This window comes from Lygodium microphyllum, chromosome 4 (genome assembly GCF_053477565.2).
Source record: "Lygodium microphyllum isolate KBCC chromosome 4, Lygodium_microphyllum_v1.1.10, whole genome shotgun sequence".
NCBI lineage: Eukaryota > Viridiplantae > Streptophyta > Polypodiopsida > Schizaeales > Lygodiaceae > Lygodium > Lygodium microphyllum.
Window position 1 is genome coordinate 108,499,250 of NC_141138.1, and position 21,551 is coordinate 108,520,800.

General features: G+C 42.3%; 1 protein-coding gene across 5 annotated transcripts in view; it reads right to left on the bottom strand.

Annotated features, from left to right (window-relative positions):
* The window catches only part of PDE318 (P-loop containing nucleoside triphosphate hydrolases superfamily protein), a 119,455-nt gene that overhangs the window by 84,548 nt on the left and 13,356 nt on the right, over window positions 1-21,551 (bottom strand). For all 5 annotated transcript variants that reach the window (XM_087676394.1, XM_087676393.1, XM_087676392.1 and 2 more), the window contains exon 2: window positions 4,164-4,303. In XM_087676394.1, the coding sequence (XP_087532520.1) occupies window positions 4,164-4,303 (140 nt within the window). The remainder of the gene's footprint in view (window positions 1-4,163; window positions 4,304-21,551) is intronic.

Consider the following 21,551-nt stretch of genomic DNA (forward strand, 5'->3'; position numbering starts at 1 on the left):
CGAGACACTGGCTACCGCAGTTCACATCCTTAAATCGATCTCCCACTTCGGCCGTTGACAGGATGACACCTTTTGAGGCTTACTTCAGGACTAAGCCTGATGTCTCTTATTTCAAGATCTTTGGGTGTGATGCCTATGTGCACATTCCGAAGACGCAGCGTGATAAGTTCGAGGCGGCTTCCCGACGACAATCCCAAGGTTATCGTTTGTTTGATCCCGTTACGCAGGATATCTACACGAGCCGAGATGTGCAGTTCCTGGAAGTACCAGCCACAGAGGGGGATGAGAAGCACCCCGTCCTTGGAGATCCAGGGGAGAGTTGGACTCCCAAGACAGTTTCTTTGGAGCCAGAGCCTCTTGATGGAGATTCTTCTTCGGATTCAGAGTCTTCTTTTCCACTGGCCACCCCCGAGGAGCTTCCGCTGATGGATGTTCCTGAGTCTTCAGTAGATGGAGAGCGACGGGGAGAGGTTCGTCCTCCTCCTCATTGGGCCCGTGACACCCTCCAAGATTCAGGGATTGAGGGGGTCCTGAGGAGTGGGAACCTTAGAATGGACCGAGGAGGTCACAGAGGAACCAGGCACATTCTTCGAAGCTTGTTGCTCCAACTATTGTTTGCTAACCCGTGTTATGCAGGATCGAGAGCCCACTTCAGTGAAGGAGGCTTTGTTGTCTGATCATTGGCGGAAGGTCATGGAAGCCGAGTTGGAGGCTATTGAGAGGAATGGCAGTTGGTCTCTTATCCCTCGTCCCTCTCACAAGAAGGTGATTAGTATCAAGTGGATCTTCAAGACCAAGTATCTTAGCGATGGTTCTTTGGACAAGCACAAGGCTCACCTTGTTACTAAAGGTTTTGCTCAACGCCTAGGCATTGATTTCCATGATACTTTTGCCTTCACTGCTCATATGGCGACTATTCAAGCCGTTCTTGTCTTGGCTGGCCATAGGAGATGGTCTATTTATCAGTTGGATGTAAAGTCGGCCTTTCTAAATGGTAATTTGCAAGAGGAGATATATGTTGAGCAGCCTCCTAGCTTTGGATCCTCGGATGGCAAAGTTTACAGGTTGAAGAAAGCATTGTATAGCCTCAAGCAGGCTCCCGTACATGGAACGAGAAGATTGACTCATTTCTTCAGTTGAAGTTGAGATATCGGCGCTCCAAGGCCGATCCGCAACTTTATGTGTACACTTCCAAGGTTGGTCGTGTGTTGTTTGTGTTGTATGTTGATGATTTGATTTTGATAGGGGATCGTGCACAAAAGGTCCGAGAGACCAAGACAACTTTACATCAGGCATTTGAGATGGCGGATTTGGGGCGGACACGTCAACAGTATGGCAAGATGACACGTAGCACTGGTACAGTCGACTAGATTTACTGTAGTCGGCTACATTTAATACAGTCGACCTACTGCAATTATTTTCTATTTTTCGACTATTTACAGTTGGTTTTGTGACACACTTCTATATTCATTATTTAGATTCTGATCTTGAGATCTGTTGGCTGAGACAGACTGTGCTCGGGCTGATGGAGATCGAGGTTATCAAGTCGGAGACTTACGCAGATATTTCCTCTGTCCCCTTGTGTATCTCTACACTCTTATACAGCATACTACACCGCAGATTTTCTACATTTACACACTCTCCTTTTTTCTCTCTCTTCTCTCTATGTTCTCTCTCTCTCTCAGTCTTTGTCATACACTTCCGCATCGCTGCACTCTGCCACTGGATCTCGTAGTGCGTTGGGCACCTACATATATAGTGTTCTTCTATCTCCAGCTCGAGCTAACAGATTTGGCAGATCCGATCTTCTAGGGAAAGGGGGTGGGCCCCATATCTAGAAAGAGAGAGACACACACAGAGAGAGAGAGAGAGAGAGAATAAAAAGCTAAAGACTACAATGAATAATAATTTCTGAAAATTAATTTAATAAAGCTAGATAATGCTCAAAATTGGATTTGGAAGGCTACCACTTGTGAGTTGTGACTTGGCAAAACTTGTTGATGCAAGTGAGAAAGGTCGGTTGGAGAGGTGGGAGATTGGAGAAGAGACTGTTGGAATAGGTGGCCAAGCTGTTGGGAGCAGTTTGCAACCTTCAAGAACACCATACTGCAAGCAACAACATCTACACTCCCTCTTGGAGTAGCCAACAGCTATGGACAGCAAGTGGCTATATCAGAGCACCCCTCGGCTGTAGGCAACAGCTTTTAGGGTTGTCCTGACAAAGCAACAATAAATTTCACTTCTTTATGACACAAATCAAATTTTTCTCTCTCCTCAGCATCTCTCATCCTCCAATCTATTCTCATTCTTCCTCAATAATTTCCAACAAGATCAACCATTGGAGGTGGAGATGTTGACTAATCTCTATTGTAAACCCTATTTTATAACAAAAATTTGAGTTTGACAGTCACCTCGGGAAACCCTAATTTATAGCAAAATTTTGAGTCTAACATCCACCTCACGAAGCATGCTCAAAATTGAAGGCCTAGAGACTTGAATTTCAGCCACTGAAATTGGAGCAATTTAAAGAGATTCAGGTCACCATTCAATCAACAAACATTTGGGGTTGTATTTGTCATCCAAGGAGCACAAGTGAAGGCCAATCCCCAAGCAAACCAAGGGAAGATTGGGTTTGAAAACTTATTGGTCATTTATGATAGCAAGAGGCACTTGGATTAGAGAAGGAGATTAAAGAATCTTAGTGTGCTCCATTCATTTGCAATAAAAGATAAAGAAATACCCTGAGGCTGTCTATTGTCCAAGATTAAGTGGTAAATTGTGCAGTTCTGTTTATGTGCTTTATATGCTTGCTGTAATTATTGATTAATCAGGTTATTACCACCCTCTCTGAGGAAGAAGGCTTGTTTCAGGCTGTGAGAAGTATCCAGCCGGAGATCTCTATTTGAATCTGCTCAAAACACATGTCTGTGACCAGGGGCCTGCCTTAAATAGGCAAAAAATAAATTTAAAAACAACCAGGTTGACCAGTCAAAACTGGCCAACTGCTGCAATATCTGGCTGACTGCAGTAAATGTTGCAACAGATCTTGCCTGCTGCGTGTCACACCTGCCCAACCTGCTCGGTTTGTACTACCTGCCCTGATCACTGCCCAGACCTGGCAGCTGCAGAAATTTCTGCAAGAATTGCTCCTGTACAATGTGATGCTGCATAAACTGCCCTAATCTGCCCTGAACATGCCTGTGCCCATCCAAATCTCTAACAAAGGAAAGGAGAGAGGAGAGAGAAATGCAGGCTGGCTGGAAAAGAATGACCGCAGCTGCAAACAGCAAAGGGGGAAGAGCATAAATAGACCCAAACCAATGATCAGGCCCAACGTGATAAAGATGCCCAGGGCTGCTGGAAAAGGCTTACTGACTGCTGTATATGCCTGAGCTGCTAGGGAGAAATTATGTCCGATGTGCTGGGCAAGAATAATGCTGCCGTCTGGAGCTAGGAGAGCCACATCACAGGCAGATCTGGGAAGACAGAAACAGTCTACAGGTAAGTGCCCAAAGGAATGGACTGCCTCCTTCTAACATGTTGGTGATGAACTCTGCTGATCAAGAACGGAAAAGACTGACAGTTAGAACCAGTGCCACTCCTAAAGTCTTCATTTGACTCAGAGTGAGGTCCACAACTGAGAGATGGACATGGAGAGGCATGACTGCTAGCACATCCCTACCTCTACTACATAGCCAACTTCCCAACAAAATGCCATCCCATCAAACCACCACCAATTCTTAATCAATAGTAGACTACAAGTCCTTCTAGAGAATCATGAAAGGTCAGACAGGAGATTGAATTTGATCATCACAAATCTGTTTCACCTTGTGAGATAGATATTCCACAATGAGAATGGTTGTGCCCTGCTATAAAGCTCCGCTACCCCATAAACAGAAGTTTAAGAATCTCAACCTACTCCTATAGTTGTGAAGAGGCACATGAATGGTTTACCCTGATTCCAGTTTCATGCATCTTGCTTTTAGCATGAAGTTTCTATTAACCGATAAAGTAGTATTCTGTCAAAATCAGGCACTTCATATTAGCTGTATGAGAACATTATTTTCATTTATGCAAAGCAGTACATACTGTTGAATATGGAATGCAAAACTGTAAACATGTGCCTTCAAAAATAACAACATTTAAAAAAAATTGGACAGTACTTTCTTTAGTGTTGCGATATCATTCAAGCCACGATCATTTGTTGTAGTCAGCATATTCCCATTTGCTGCTTCTGATGATATTTCATGAGCATCCACAAGTCCGACTTTTTCCAATTCAGCTGAAGAAGCAGCTACAGGTCCTACAATATAATTTGAAACATGCAAATTTCTCTTTTCCTTTCCATAAAGGGGCGAAATTCTCTCTCTCTCTCTCTCTCTCTCTCTCTCTCTCTCTCTCTCTCTCTCTCAGGCGGTGAAGAAGCTTAAATTAAATGAGGATTTACATCAAGCCTTCTAGCCAGCCAAAGAAAATCCCAACAATCACAAGTGAAGCCCAGCAAAACATATTGCACAAATATCGTGTGGGGGGCACAGCATGAGTGGAGCAAACAATGTGCAGCCATGGAGCAGCCACTTCAAGGAGGACCAGGTCCACTAAAACCGTGGAAAAAATCTGCAATAACAATAATCCTCAAACACATGCCACATGACAAATGTGACCATAGGCGTGAGTAAAGCCCAACAAACCCCCCTAGAGTTATAGATGATCAGCATACAAGGGTCATCCACCAAAAGAGATCAAATTTAAGCGTTGCTGAATGCTTCAAATTTGTCGCGAGGAAGAGTTAAGTTGTCTACCACATTCTTGTTGGTAGGACAATAGACAAGGCTAATATCCCCTGCATCTAGCCTCTCTTTGACAAAGTGATATTGTATCTTAATGTGTTTCGTGTGTGCATGAAACACAAGGTTCCGTGCCACTACAATGGCACTCTGATTGTCAATAAACAAAGGAGTAGGCTCCATGACAGATACATCAAGATTAGCTAGCAAACGTCTCAGCCATACACATTCAATTGTAGTAGTGAAAGCTACCTTGTACTTAGCTTCACAAGACGATGAGGCAATAGTGGATTATTTCTTCCTAAGCCAAGAAAGAAACAATTGCCACTGGTAGAGTGACAAGAATCAAAATTACCAGTCCAAACTGAATCACTGTAAGCATGTAATTGCAACAACCCCCCCTTGACATAAAGCAATCCAAGCAATCCAAGAGTCTTGGTGCCCTGCAAATAACAGAAAACACACTTCATAGCTTGCCAATGTGATGCGCACGGGTTGTGCATATATCTACTCAAGGCTGAAACTACAAACTAGATATCTAGCCTTGTGTTGCATAAATAAATAATACAGCTAACTGTTGGAGCGTATGTATGGATGTTACACATATCACTATCATCATGCAAAGACAACTTAAGTCTAGTCTCTATCGGTGTGCTCACTCGCTTGCAATCTTGGAAGCCAAAATCTCTTAAGGAGTTTACCAATATATCTAGATTGTAACAATCCAATACCTCTAGTATCATGAATAAACTAAATGCCCAAAATAGTAATGCAAAGGCCCCCAAATCTGACATGTCAAAAAATTACTACAAATTTTTTTTAAATGCTAAAATTTGATCCGCATGTGTCCCTATAAGCAAAAGATCGTCTACATACAAACAGATGACCAGCAAGGATCCCCCCTCTTTGTATACGTAAAGAGTAGACTCTTATGGGTTATTTATGAACCCTTGGTTGAGTAAGAAGACATCAATTTTTGCATACTAAGCTCGTGGAGCTTGTTTCAAACCATACAAGGTCTTTTTCAGCTTGCATACCAAGTGTTCGAATCCTTTAACTGCAAAACCAATGGGCTGTTGTACATACACTTCTTCTTGAAGTTCCCTGAAACCAACCTTCTTTCCGTGGATGGGTGGTAAATCCCTGATTACAACTTAATTACAACAGCAAACAATAAATGCAAATCTGAAAACATAAATTTACCTACTGATCTTGGACAATGCACACTCGATTAGCCCCAAAATTGGCGCCCCAGCAGTATTTCTTTAGCTTAATTGAAGAATAAGTCGATGTACAATGGGATTCTCCCAATCCCTTTTGGTATTTCAACTCCCCTTGCTATCCAAAGTGACCAGCAAGTCTTCAATCTATTTTGCCCCTTGATTCGGGCACTTAATTGGCCTTCACCCACTACAAAGACGATGGAAATGCCCCAAATTCAATGGCTCCGTAGTTCTCCACCTAAATTTAGCTGAAATTCACCTTCAAGCCCAAAAAATCCAACTCTTGGAGCTTCCAATTTCTGGCACGCTTCCTGAGGCTGCTCCACTAAACCCTGATTTCTATTATAAATTAGGGTTTATAGCAAAGAAATTTGCAATTTCTCAGCCTCCAAGGTCCAAATGCTGAGATCTTTGGAGCAAAGCCATGAAATGGCTGAGAAATGATAAAGAAAGCTGTAGAGAGAGAAAATTCAAAGTTTGTCACGAAGAATGATAGAAAATTAGTCAAATGCAGTTGCTGCCCTGCCACAACAGCATTAAATCCTGTCACCTACAACTGAGACATCCAAATCAGCTGTCACCTTGTACCTGGATGCAATCGCCCAGCTATGAAGGGTCTAAATCTGCAATCGCCTCCTCAAAACTCACTCGTGGCTGGCTGCAATGGCTGAAAATAGGCTGGCCATGGCTGCTCACAGCTCTCCCACATTTGCTACCACAAGAATGATCTTGTTTTTTCTCTTCTTCAGCTTGTATGGGCAAGTTTGCCAAGTGGCAGCCTTTCCAAATGGTTTTTCCAACATTATCAATCATTAAATATTAATTTCCAGCCTTTAATTACTGAAAATTAATCTAATAATTATTTCGGTGCCCAAAAAAATAATCTGACTAGCCAAAAATTAAATTGGCTAGGCATCTTCCACTCACGAGTCTCTCTGTGTCATCTTTGACCATTAGATCGACGTTAGATACCACTAAACGCCACATCTCTAGTGTCACCAACTGACACTTATGGCCAAATGAATAACCTAGGCCAACAATTGACACCAGATACCACCAAGTAATTGTTCAACATAACTTATAGCAACTTTTGCCTTTGACATCCCATGATTTTCTCGAGTCCAGGGCTCGTAATTTTACTCTAACCCCAGTTGCACCTCACATGTGCAACATTTACTTAATCATATGATTAAAATTTAATCCACATGTTAAGTGAGGTTTCAAAAATACGTGTCCTCATGACAACCCTCCCCCTTGAAATCCTTGCAATCGTCCTCGATTGCACTGCCAAATGCATCAAAAGCAAAGTACTACACTGGAATTTCCATAGGGCATCATAGTCAACATTGCGCACTACTATTCAACCATTCCATATGCCCAACATATGCTGAAAATTACCAGCCAACATAACATAGCATAAGACTCACAAAGAATCTCAAAAACATTGCCATATTATCATGTGACATGTCCATTTCTCATCAGCTCAACTCATCTAGCAAAACCAAACCATAGTATAGTGAAAACCAAGTATAAACTATGGCTGAAACATCAATGGCATCATAAGACATGTTGATGTCCACAAAACTAGCTGAATACCACTGAATATTAACGATCGTACGCTGAAAACCAACATTCGATAATCAGCCGCTAATGATCAATAACCGATGCTACACCAAGTATAACCAATGTCATACCAAGCATAACCGATTACACACCAAGCATAACGGATGCAAATGTACAGTTTCAAAGCTGCAGTGAAAACCGTACCGATCTGCATACCCAACATAGTGACTAGTACACTGAATAGTGATCTGCTACAAACATACTGTTCAGCTACAATACCCGGAATGTATGTTGAATACACTCGAGATCCACTACTTCTAGAGTTGTCCATTACTGAGAACCGGAGGTGTTAGCTCCCTCGTAATGTCACGTAATACTCTAGACCTCTGCTCTGCTGAACTTGATTAAGTCCAAACTAAAGACGGCTCTAACTAGAAAGCATCAAGGTAAAGCTGTAACAACTGAGGATGGTCTGCCAAGTCATCCTCCTCTATCCATTTGGCATCCATTGGTGAATAATTCTGAAACTTCACCGAGAATCCTTGATCTTCCTCTCTTTGTGTGCCAAAATCTGCTCTGGTACCAATATTTCATTGAGCTCAATTTCAGCAAATACATCCTATGGCACATCTCCATGAAAAGGTCTAAGCAAGCACACATGAAAGGCATTGTGTATCCACCAGTGTGGAGGCAATTTCGGCCTATAGCATGCATCACTGATCCTCTCCAACACTTGAAATGACCCATAGTATCTCATAGGCAGCTTTGGATACAATCGCTCTTTGCCCTTCATCTTTTTTAGTCGTGCCTTTTCAAATTTACATCCAAAGTATGAACTTTGCCTCTATGGAAGAGGGTCACAATCTTATCATGAGTATCAATCACTACATGCACACGATGACACCAAGGCATACAAAGCAAGACATCACATCCTTCCAATGGAGCAATAAAAAACTCTTCGCTGTCTACATAACTTCTAATCTACAAACGAAGCTTTCCAATGATAGAAGTAACCAGCTCTGCATGTCCATTGCATACCACACCAATCTCACCCGTGGGCCCCATCTCATCCTCTCTAATGCCTAAATGGGCTGCCATATCAAGAGAGATTAAATTTGACCATGCCCTTGGATCAAGAAAAATCAATGCATGCTGATCTCTAATTTTGCCCCATGTCCCGTGAAGTTCAGTACTATCTTGATTAGGCTGATCTGCCACTACATCAAGCACTAAACCAGCAGTGGTTTTGCCTTTCTTTCCCTTATTATCATCCTTTTCAGCATGCTGTTTATTAGAACAGCTGTGTGCCATATGCCCTTTGTATTCACAAATATAGCATTTATTTACAGCCATCAGCTCCCTATGTCGTGCATCACTTTTCTCACTCTTTCTCTGCGATCTGTTCCTCTTTCCAACCCTATTTTCAGATTTGCCCTGATTTTCAACTTTATTTTCAGATTTACCACTTTTCTCAGCCTTTGCCTCTTTGACATGTGACTTGGCATCATCATTGTGGAATCCTACATCCTTTCCACGCAGCAATGTGTTGGCTGTAGTAGCAATTTCTATAAGCTGAGATATGTTGGAAACAGTGGACCTAATGCAAAAATCCCGAATACCCTTTGGCAAACCAAAAATATACTTCTCCACCTGCTCATGGATGGGTATTGTGCGATAAGAAGTAACTCGCAGCAATGCATCCAAAACTTCTTATTATACTGATCCAAGTTCTTGCAGTCCTTGGAATTCAACTGATTCCAAGCTATCATAATGTCTACTTCAAAGGTACTTGTCAACCAATTTCAAGCAAACATTTGTTTGAACTTAACCCAAGTGGTAGGTGACTTCCCTTGAATAAGAAGTGTAGACCACCACTGCGATGCATTTCCCTTCAAAAATGTGGCTGCCTTGCGTATCTTAGATGCCTCTCTGAAGTTGCCTCCAAAATAGGCACCATCAAACTGTATTCAGCCTATCTTGTGCACCACTGAAAGGCTCAAACTTCACTCTTTTGCCATCTTCATCATAGTCCTTTGGCGGACCTATGGGAGTCAAGTTATCATAAATGGGCTGCTGCAAAAAGGGTGCATTGGCTGTATTTGCATAAACACCAGCACTATCTGAAGCACCTACATGACCAACACCAAATCCTTGTGCTCCAACAGTCCCTAGGGGTACCGATACATATCCATATGGCCCGCTTTGTGCCCCAAGCATCATGTCTAAGCTGCCATACATGGGATTAGGCATTCCACTTGCATTACCCGAATACATTGGGTGTTGTGAGCCATGCATTGGCTGCTACATACCATAGGGATTTGTGCCATACATTCCCGTATGCGGTGCCTATCCAACCATAGCATGAAAAATGGTACCACCACCTAAGTATCCTTGCTGTCCCATGCTTGCATGTGCATAATTGCCTTACTGTCCATGTTCCTATGGATTGGCACTACCAAGTTGGCCATGCATTTGCACTTGCTGCAACACAGATACCAACTGTTTATGCTCATCAAGCATTTTGGGCTCTTCTAAAGAAGGCTTAGGCATTTCCTTCGATTCTTGTGGCTGTCCCAAAGCTATAGAAGGTGTCTTCTTCTCTTTGCCTTTGTTGTCCTTCTTTGGGGCATTCAAGAATCGAGTAAACTGGAGATCCTTAGCCAATTCAACAAAAAGATTTGCTACTGTACGCATTCGATCCTTGAAGCTATCATCAAATTCTTCAGTCCCTTGCTGGTCATCAGCCTCTTTGTGCATTGAAGTGCCAACATTTAGGTCATTTCTCACATTTTCAGCATGCTATCCATGTTGAGAACCATGCCCAACATCAGTCATTGCATTTCCCCCTTCACCACGTGATTAACCAAGGAGTGATGCATCCTCTCCACTTGATCCCGTATCACCATGTGAAGACATGCTTGTTGTAATTCACTGTTGAGAACAATTTTAGCAATAATGCAATGTTCCAAGTTGCAATCAAGTACCACGGGCCCACCAATTCAAAGGATTTGATGGTATCTCGGCAATGGAACCACAAAACCAACCTTCCTCCTCGTATAGGGTGGTAAATCCCTTATTACAACTTAATTACAGCAGTAAACAATTAATGCAAATCCGAAAATACAAATTTACCTACTAATCTTGGACAATGCACACCCAATTGGCACCCCAGCAGTATTTCTTTAGCTTAATTGAAGAAGAAGTCGATGTACAATGGAATTCTCCCAATCCCTTTTGGTATTTCAACTCCCCTTGCTATCCAAAGTGACCAACAAGTCTTCAATCTATTTTGCCCATTGATTCGGGCACTTAATTGGCCTTTACCCACTACAAAGATGATGGAAATGCCCCAAATTCAATGGCTCCATAGTTCTCCACCTGAATTTAGCTGAAATTTACCTTCAAGCCTAAAAAATCCAAGTCTTGGAGCTTCCAATTTCTGGCACGCTTCCTGAGGCTGCTCTGCTAAACCCTGATTTCTACTATAAATTAGGGTTTATAGCAAAGAAATTTGCAATTTCTCAACCTCCAAGGGTCCAAATGCTGAGATCTTCGGAGCAAAGCCATGAAATGGTTGAGAGATGATAAAGAAAGCTATAGAGAGAGAAAATTCAGAGTTTTGCGAAGAATGACTGAAAATCAGTCAAATGCAGCTGCTGCCCTGTCAACAGCATTAAATGATGTCGCCTATAGCTAAGAAATTTAAATTAGCTATCACCTTATACCTGGATGCGATTGCCTAGTTGTGGAGGGTCCGAATCTGCAATCGCCTCCTCAAAACTCACTCACGACTGGCTGCAATGGCTGAAAATAGACTGGCCATAGCTACCCACAGCTCTCCCACATTTGCTACAACAAGAATGACCTTGTTTTTCCTCTTCTTCAACCTGTATGGGCAAGTTTGCCAAGTGGCAGCCTTTCCAAATGGTTTTTCCAACATTATCCATCATTAAATATTAATTTTCAGTCTTTAATTACTGAAAATTAATCTAATAATTATTTCGATGCCCTGAAAAATAATCTGACTAGCCAATAATTAAATTGGCTAGGCATCTTCCACTCCTGAGTCTCTCTATGCCATCTTTGACCATTAGTTCAGTGTTAGGTACCATTAAACGCCACATCTCTAGTGTCACCAAACTGACACTTATGGCCAAATGAATGACCTAAGCCAACAATTGACACCAGATACCACCAAGTACCTGTGCAACATAACTTATGGCAACTTTTGCCTTTAACATCTCGTGATTTTCTCGGATCCTGAGCTCATAATTTTACTCTAGCCCCAGTTGCACCTCACATGTGCAACATTTACTTAATCATGTGATTAAAATTTAATCCACATGTTAAGTGAGGTTTCAAAAATACATGTCCTCATGACATTCCCCATATAAAAATGCAGTTTTAATATCAAGCTCATGCACAATCCAACCATAATGGACAGCCAATGCAACCATACACCTAACAATAGTCATATGAGATGTAGAAGCAAATGTCTCCTCATAATCAATGCCTTTCTTTCGTGCATACCTTTTGCCACAAGCCTAGCTTTATACTTATCAATGGATCCATCTGCTTTTCGTTTCAGCTTATAAACCCATTTAGTACCAATGGCTTTCTTCCCACCAAGCAATGTAACTAAATCCCATGTTTGATTCTTCATGATAGATTCATATTTAGCTTGCATTGCTGCCATCCAATGCACACCCTGTTGTGCATACTTAAAAGAATCAAACTCATCATCATCATGTGTGTTTGTTGCTATAACAAACTCCCTAGTAATAGTATAATCATGCAGAAATGTTTATCTTCGAGTACAACCAGCAAGAGGAGCATTAAAATGTCTATCTTGCATAATTTGCAAATACCATCTAGGTATGTGCCTAGCTTCCTGATTATGTACATGTCTTGTTGAACCTATTGTTCAACATCTTGCTAAATATTCTAATCAGCCATAAGCTGAATTTCTGCATTATTTAATGGAGCTCTAGCTATATCATCAAAAGAAATGGGCAGAAGCCCTTCAAACGCATCTTTTGCAGCATGATGTGTCATAACCAACAAGAGATAATTCTGATTTTTTATTAAAAATCACATCTCTAATGACAAAAAATTTCTTGGAAACAGGAGCATACAATCTATACCCTTTGCTTTCACTGTTGTACCCCACAAATATACATTTGACAACCATATTGTGGCCATCTCCATGAGTGACCAATTCTTCCTTTCTACAATCCCATTCTGTTGTGGAGTATATGCAATAGTAAATTGATGTATAATACATTTTTGCTTTAGAAAGGAATTCGGCAATGAAGACATATATTCTCCCCCTCGATCCAAACATTTTGAAATTCTTAATCTTATAGCTAGATTGATTTTCCATAAGCGCATTAAAAGCCAAAAATGCATTATACACTTTTGACTTTTTAATCAATGAAAAAACCCAACAAAAACATGTGAAGTCATCCATGAAGGTAACGAAGTAAAAACATCCACCCAATGGCTTTGTCTACATGGGTCCATATATATCTGAATGCACAATCTACAACCTGGCCTTAGCTCTAAAGCAACATCATTAGGGAAAGAAAACCTATGCATTTTTTCCAAAATGCATCCCTCACAAAAGTGCTCAGGAGGTCTCTCCAAGAAAGGTAAGCCTTCCAGCATCTAAGTACGCTGCATAAGCATCAGACTGCCATAATTCACATGCCCCATACGAGCATGCCATAACTCTATCTGTGACACAATAGGAGTAAGAGTAGATGCCAAATAAATTGACTAATTAACAAAGTGAGCATCCAACTCATAATGTCCATGCCATAATGTGCCAATGGCCTCAAAGTCAAGAATTCTTATCCTTGACCATGCATTTTTCATCATCAAAAGTGACCTACATTCCACATTTTGCTAAAGAAGGAATTGACAACAAATTCTTCTTTATCCCTGGCAAATAGAAAGCATTGTGCAAACGAAGAATCGAGCTATCAATGGCTTTCAAAAAAATCTCTCCAATGCCTCTATGCTGCAACAATAGAAGTAAACAAATCCCTGTAGGATGTAATGTACTTAGAAGCACCATTGTCAAAAAACCAAGTACCAGCATCCTCGGTAAAGCTGAATACTCTATGTGCCCAAGAAGAATCATAATTGCAAGTATAAAAACAATAGTCACAGCATAGAAACAGGGAACGCCCGTTCCGGCGCATAGGAACGGATTAACGCGTTCCGGGAGGTACGAGCCCAGGAAACGCTGGCGAAACGTTCCAGCCCGTTCCCTGGCCCGTTCCAGCCCGTTCCATCCCGTTCCCTGGCCGTTCCCTGTTTGGAACGGCCGTTCCAGCCTAGCCATGTAATTTTTTAATTTTTTTAAAAAAAACTCCTGTTTGACATTTCGCATGTTGCCCACTCCCGCCTGTCGCCTGTCCCCTGTCACGCTCGCCTGTCGCCTGTCCCCTGCGCCTGTCCCCTGTCGCGCTCGCCTGTCGCCTGTCCCCTGCGCCTGCGGCCTGTCACTCCACACGCCCCCGCCTATCGCCTCTCGCCTGCGGCCTGCCGTTGCGCCCGCCTGCCGCCTGCCATTCCACGCGCCCGCCTGCCCCGCTTGCTCGTGCTCCTCCGCCTGCTCCTGCTCCTCCGCTTGCTCCGTGCACCTGCCCCGTCTGCTCCTGCTCCTCCGCCTGCTCCCCCGCCTGCTCCTGCTCCTCCGCCTGCAGGCTGCTCGGCCTGCCACACCTACCTCGCCAAGGTCGTGGGCGTGCGCCGTGCCTACTTCTGCGCATCTATCTCTCCCACCTGCCTCTGAGTCTCCCGCCTACGTCGCGTGCGGCACAGGGTACACTTTGGACCTTGGTTGAAATTTTTGCAATTTCATTGAACTTTGACGCATGGATGTTGAAATGTTGGCTGTAATTTTCTATAATTACTAATTTCATTGAAGTTTACAGTTTACTGATTATTTGTCACTTCTATATAGATTGCAACATTGACATCTATGGGATCTTCATCATCCTCAGCAGGTACTTCGTCAACAACTGGACGAAGTCGAAGCACTACTTGGTCATGGTGGGATGAGGTAGATACAGGGGTGCCATTGAGAGGTGGAGGGGCTCGCCCTTGGAAATGCAAACTTTGCCCTTATGCTCGCACTAGTGGGGCTGATAAAGTGAGAGCCCATCTTCTACATGAGGAGGGGAAAGAGGTGCGTTTTTGCACCAATGTATCAATTGAGAAAAGGCAGGAGTTACTTGACCGCATAGCCACTTCTATGGGGAATTCACATGCCAGGAGGACGCCAAATATAGCAGTGGATCCAACAACATGGACTCCAAGGCCACCAGGGCATGGTGCTTCATGCAGAAGACCACCAGGATTAGTGGCTACGCAGCCTTCTCGTGGGCCATCAATGGCAACAGGTCGTGGTGTTAAACAGAGTTCATTGCACACTTCATGGGAACCAAAGAAAAAAGAGGAAACAGATGCAGCAGTGGCACGGTTTTTTTACCATGACCATATTGCATTCAAATCAGCCAGGTCACCTTATTTTTTAAATATGGTGACAAAGATTGCAGAGTATGGATCCACATATAAGCCCCCTTCATTAGAAACTATCAGGACTACATTGCTTCAAAAGGAGAAAGTAGCCATAGAGATTGCAACAGCAAATATTCGCAATCAATGGGCAAGAAATGGAGTGACATTGATAGCAGATGGATGGAGTGACACACGCCATAGGTCCATACATGGTGTTGTTGCATATTCTCGTGGAGATGTATACTTCATTGGTAGTCATGATGCTTCAGAGACTGGAAAGAGTGCAGATGTATTGGCATCCGAGTGGTGCGAAGCAGTGCAGGCTGTTGGGGCAAAAAATGTAGTGCAGTTTGTGGCAGATGGTGAACCTACAAATAGGGCAGCAGGAAACATTTTAATGGCAATGTATCCACATATCACCTTTAGTCCATGCATGGCGCATTGCTTGAATAACTTGTAGAAGGATATTGGAGACTTGCCATGGATTGCATCTCTTGTTGCGAAAGGCAACAAGATTATCACATTTATATGTAATCATCAGTACTTGCATGCTGAGTTTTGCAAGAGAAGTGACAAAGAACTTCTTAAATACTCGGATACACGATTTGCATATAACTTTCTTATGCTTGGTCGATTGCACTATTGCAAAGGTGCAATTCGGGAGCTATTTGCTAGTGATGAGTATGAAAATTGGACTGGGGCTGCCACTTCTATTGCTATGTTTATGTAATGCATATGTTTTTGATAGAGATTTTTGGGATGAGGTTAATCGCACCAACCAAATGGTTGATCCTATTATGCACATGTTGAGGCTTGCAAATGGCATGGATCCATGCATTCGGAAGATCTATGAAGGTATGGATCGCATGATTGAGAGGTTGGAGAGTTTGAAACCAAATGCAGATAGGTATGAGCAGATCAAGGAGTTATGCATCAGCAGATGGAATGAGTATGACTCTCCTATGCATGCTGCAGCATATGTGCTTGATCGTGAGTTTCAAGGAAAGATGCAAGAAAGAGACCTTGAGGTGGTCAAGGCTTGGAACACATTGCTTGGAAAGCTTTATCCCAGCCGTGAAATGCAACGCAAAATTTAAAATCAGCTCTCTGTATATCGGCAAACATTAGGGATATTTGGTACAGAGGATGCACTAGAGGACAGGATAATTATTGGGGCTGCTTTATGGTGGGAGGACTACGGGGCAGAAGCTCCAGAGTTGCAGAGTTTGGCTATTCGTATTCTTAGCCAAACAATTAGATCTTCTTGTTTAGAGCAACTATGGAGCTCATTCAATCACATTCACTCAAAGAAGAGAAATCGTCTTGGTACAATGAAGACGAATGACCTAGTTTATGTGAGCTCCAATCTTCGCTTGCTAGCTCGTACATCAGTTGCAAAGGCTGATTCTTTTATATGTTGGGAAAAAGATGACGATGATGATGATGGTGATAATGATGGGCAGGATGTTGTTCAGCAGGATGAGCATTCAGGCACAGTGGAGCCATCTTCCATGAATCAGAGCACTTAGTAGCTAGCCTTTTGGAACTTTAGAGTATTGACTTGGAAATTGGAGCTCTTGTAACTTGGATCTTTACTATTTAGGCTTTAAAGTTTAGTGCATATTTTGTGTTTTTGCAATGCATACTTGTTGCCAGTTGGACTTATACAACATTGTTGATTAGAATGTTGAATTATGAATGCGACAATCCATTGCTAGTTACAATGTTTTGAATCTTTATTATTGTTGAAACTTGATTATTATGTCTCTAGAGCCTAATTTCATGAATTATGGTTGATATGATCTCTCTCTCTAGATTCTAAGACAAGTGTTGACTCTCTCTCTCTCTCTCTCTCTCTCTCTCTCTCTCTCTCTCTCTCTCTCTCTCTCTCTCTCTCTCTCTCTCTCTCTCTCTATATATATATATATATATATATATATACCGTTCCCTCCGTTTCCGTTCCCTCACTTTGGACGTTCCCCCCGTTCCAGGGGGTCTCGTGCCCGTTCCCGTTCCCCGTTCCTGGTAACTATGAGTCACGGTCAATGACAAAAGACACAAACTCTATAGCAATAGAAGTAGAAGGTGCATCTGAACCTAACATCCCAAACTCTTTTTTTTCCTTGGCAATGTGTTTCCTGTATTCTGTGATATAATGACCTGGCTTTTTACAATAATGGCACTTGCCCTTCTTAGCTTATGTGCCCCCTTGCTTCTCGTTGTTCTGTGAAGTTCCAAAACTTCTAACTCCTTCAAAAAAGAAATGTGTGCCTCATTCTTACCAGCACATATGTGCTCAAGTATAAGCCATACTACTCGTGAAGTAGTAGCAAAACGAATATGTGGGATTATTGACCGTTGAGCTGCCAATGAAATAAGTGACACTGCTTGGGCATCCGTAGTGTCCCAAGCCCTCTGAGCAGTTGTTCTTTGGGGTGGTGATTGTGCAACAACTTCTTGCTTTTGTCCACGTCCTGCTACTTGTTAAGAGGTTGCTATTGCACCCTCTTGCCTTTGTCCACGACCTCCTACATGTGGAGGGTTTATAGGAGCCAAATCACCAAGACATACTTCTTCCCCATTGACATAATCCCAAAGACCTTTTGCAACAAGCACATGTTTCATTATAAAGGACCACAGAGAATAGTCGTTGCCATCCAATCTATCCTCTTTTGAAACATAAGTGAAAACGTCATTCTTTCCATGAGCTGCCATGATAAATGTCACTTAATCAAACGCAAAAAGAGCAATTACAAAAGCTGACTGATCTGGAAATCTTCCAATTCCCAAAAATTACAGCAAATGCCAAGCTGTAATCGACCAAATTTAGTCAAAAGAACCACCAAATCGCATCACACTTAACCAATATTGCCTCACTGTGCTGAAATTTTCCAGATTTCAGAAAACAAGATGTTGTACAAGGCAATAAGAGTGCTCAGCAGCACTAAAAACACAAAAGCCCCAAAATTTGACTATCCAATGTGCGTAGTTTTAGTCAATTTCATACTAAAAACACATCACATGTGCCAACGTCTGCCAAAACTACAACCACCCCAAATTTTCTGACCCAAATATTTGTAAATTTCTTCAATTCGTGCACTGAAGCACTTGCTGAAGCAAAAATTGACCTATTCTTGCAAAAGGGCCTTTGCTTTGGCTCTGAAATTCTGATTAAATAATAAAATATACCTGTAGCAGCTGCACAGATCTGAAAACATGCTGATGTGGCAACTCGAGAGCAAGCGGAACCAGTTATGAGCTGCTGGTTGCTGCTGACATGACAGGCTGGAACAGATCTGGAGCAGTTCTGGACTGTACAAGTGCTGACGTGGCAGTTCTGGACTGCACCTGCAAAATTAGGGTTTTCAGGACTGCACCTATGAAATTAGGGTTATTTGGACTGCACCTGTGAAATTAGGGTTTCTAACTGTTCTAAAAATCCACGACAAGTTGCAGAGGTCAAGTAGAACAGATAAGGCGCATTAGAAACACAGGTCACCACAGACGAGCAACACATGGGCTGAGCTGAGAGTGAAGAGAGCAAAGAGAGAGCTGGCTGAACACCTCTGATACCAAATGTAAGATTGAAGTACAGCAATGGAGCAAAAAGAAGTATACACGACTAATAGAGAGAGGGAGTGGTCACAGAACGACTATTTGCATAATAGAATGTGAAGTGCAAAGTACAAAATACAAAGTACAACCCTTAGAGTTTAGGGTTGTGAAAGTGACTTAAAGTGCATTCACACACAGATATATGTATTTTGTGGTAAGTGACCAAAATGTGTATCATAAAAACACAAATGAAAATAAAAGTGATTGGGGGAAAAAACCTCTTACTAAGAGTAAAAAGTGTCCTAGTGCCCTATGCGCGGATCATTGACACTCCTGTGTGAGCATAGGCATGAGTAAAACCCAACACAACATTGGTGGTATATGATGACACCTAGGCATACCAAGCAAAACATCACAATGAAGCAGTGCGAAGAAAGACTCTTTGTTGTCCACATATCCCTGAATGTGAAAGCAAAGCTCCCAATTAGTAGTGTGATAGGCTATGTACGGCCCTTGCACGCTATACAAACTTCTCCCATGGGTCCCATCTCATCCTCTCTGATGCCTAGACAAGCTACCATATCCATGGAGATAAACTTTAAAGTTGGCTCATGCCCCATTATCAAAGAAGATCAATGCATGCTGATCTCTAGTTTTGGCCCATGCTCTACATAGCTCAGAAGTATCATCATTGGGTTGATTACTAACAAGATTTGGCTCCAATCCAATGGATGTTTTGGGCTTCTTTCCCTTGGAATATCCTCAATTTTCTAATTTTCCAGCTTGCTGCCTATTGGAACACTCATTAGCCATGTGACCTCCTATTCGCAAACAAAGCGTTTATTTGCAACCCTTAATACCCTGTGTTGTGCAACTGTTTTCCAATCCTTTCCTTGCTGTTTTGGCATCTTTTCAGCGTGATTTTCAGATCTGCCCCTTGTCTTAGCCTTTGACAACTTCTTATCCAGCTTCTCTCCATTGTCTTGGAAGCCCGAACCTTTCCTACATGGCACAGCATTAACTATAGCAGCTATTTCTATAGGCTGAGAGATGCTAGACACGGTGGATTAAATGCCAAAATCCCAAATTCCTTTAGACAACCCACAAACATACTTACCACTTGCTCACGAAGAGATACTAGACAGGAAGAAGTTAGTCCCTATAGGGTTGATGTCCTTCCTAGGGATGGCTGACTTTGATTCGTTGGGTACTAGGAGAGCTAATGGAGCTCCCCTTGCAAAATTCGATAGCCTATTCCCTAGGTAATACGATTGATTGTATGATTGCGAGTATGGGAATCGTCTTAGCAATCTACAATGCATTGCATCATGGCCAAAGCTACCACAATTAGCACATGGTCTTGATCTAAGATCCACGCACTTGGCTAGAAGGTGATTTTCTCTGCAATGCATGCATAGCAATGAGGTCGTGAGCTTATTCCAAGCTATCATAATATCCACCTCAAATGTACTAGTCAACCAATTCAAAGCAATCATTTGCTTGAATTGTTCTCATGTTGACCATACTCCCTCAGAGTGTAGCGAATGTGGAAGCGTATAGACAAGACTAAAATACAAGAGAAAGGGAGAGAGAAAGAAGACAAAAGAACACAAAAATCTGCAATCAATGAATGCTGAAATGAAGAGGGCAAATATACAAGGGCTATTGACGTATCTCCTCGAGCCGCATCTCTCCCACCAGCACCTGAAAAGCAATTGAGTGGGATGGGCTGCCAAGTATGCCTAAATAGGAGGAAATAAATACAATAAGAAAATGCAGGCGGCCAACAAAACTAGCCAATCTAATCAAAAAGCTGCCAACTACATCAATAATGAATAAAATAATCAGTGACTGATCCTCCAACTCCCACGTGGTATCATCGCCTACATGATGGAACTACTCGTATACTATGCCTACTAAAAATGCCCACTAATTGACAAGAATAATGAATAATGCTCTCCGAGAGTACCCCCAAGAGAACTGATTGCACCAATGGTAACCTAAGAAACGCTAGTCCAGGGGATGACTAATCTCTAACAACTCTACCTTGCATTAAGAGTATGGACCACCACTGTAATACATTCCCCTTCAAGAAAGTGACTACCTTATGAATCTTTGAGGATTCGATGTAGTTTCCCCCGGAGTAGGGTACATCAAACTATTGAATAAAAATCAAAGATTTCAGCCTATCTTATGCACCACTGAAGGACTCAAACTTCACCCCTTTTCCATCCTCATCATAGTCTTTTGCTACCCCTTTGGGAGTCAAGTTATCATACACTAGCTACTACAAAAAGGGTACATTTGTTGTATTTGTATCATAACCAACACCATATGAAGCATTTACATAACCAACACTAATTCCTTGAGGCTCATAAGCACCAAGGGGTGCAAGAACATTACCATGCATACCCCTTTGCATCCCAAGCATCATGCAAATGTTGCTATACATGGGTTTATGCATATTAACAGCCATACCCGGATACATTGGGCCTTGCACACCATGCATTGGTTGTTGCATACCAGCTACTATAAAAAGGGTGCATTTGTTGTATCTGCGTCATAACCAACACCATATGAAGCATTTACATAACCAACACTAATTCCTTGAGGCCCATAAGCACCAACGGGTGCAAATGCATTGCCATGCATATCACTTTGTGTCCCAAGCATCATGCCAATGCTGCTATACATGGGTTTATGCATATTAGCAGCCATACCCGGATACATTGGGCCTTGCATACCATGCATTGGTTGCTACATACCATAAGGAGATATACCATGCATTCATGTATGCGGTCCTTGATCCACCATAGCATGAAAAATAGTGCCACCTCCTACCAAGATGGCCTTGCATTTGGGTATCCAATCCCACTAGTACCCTTTGCTTTCA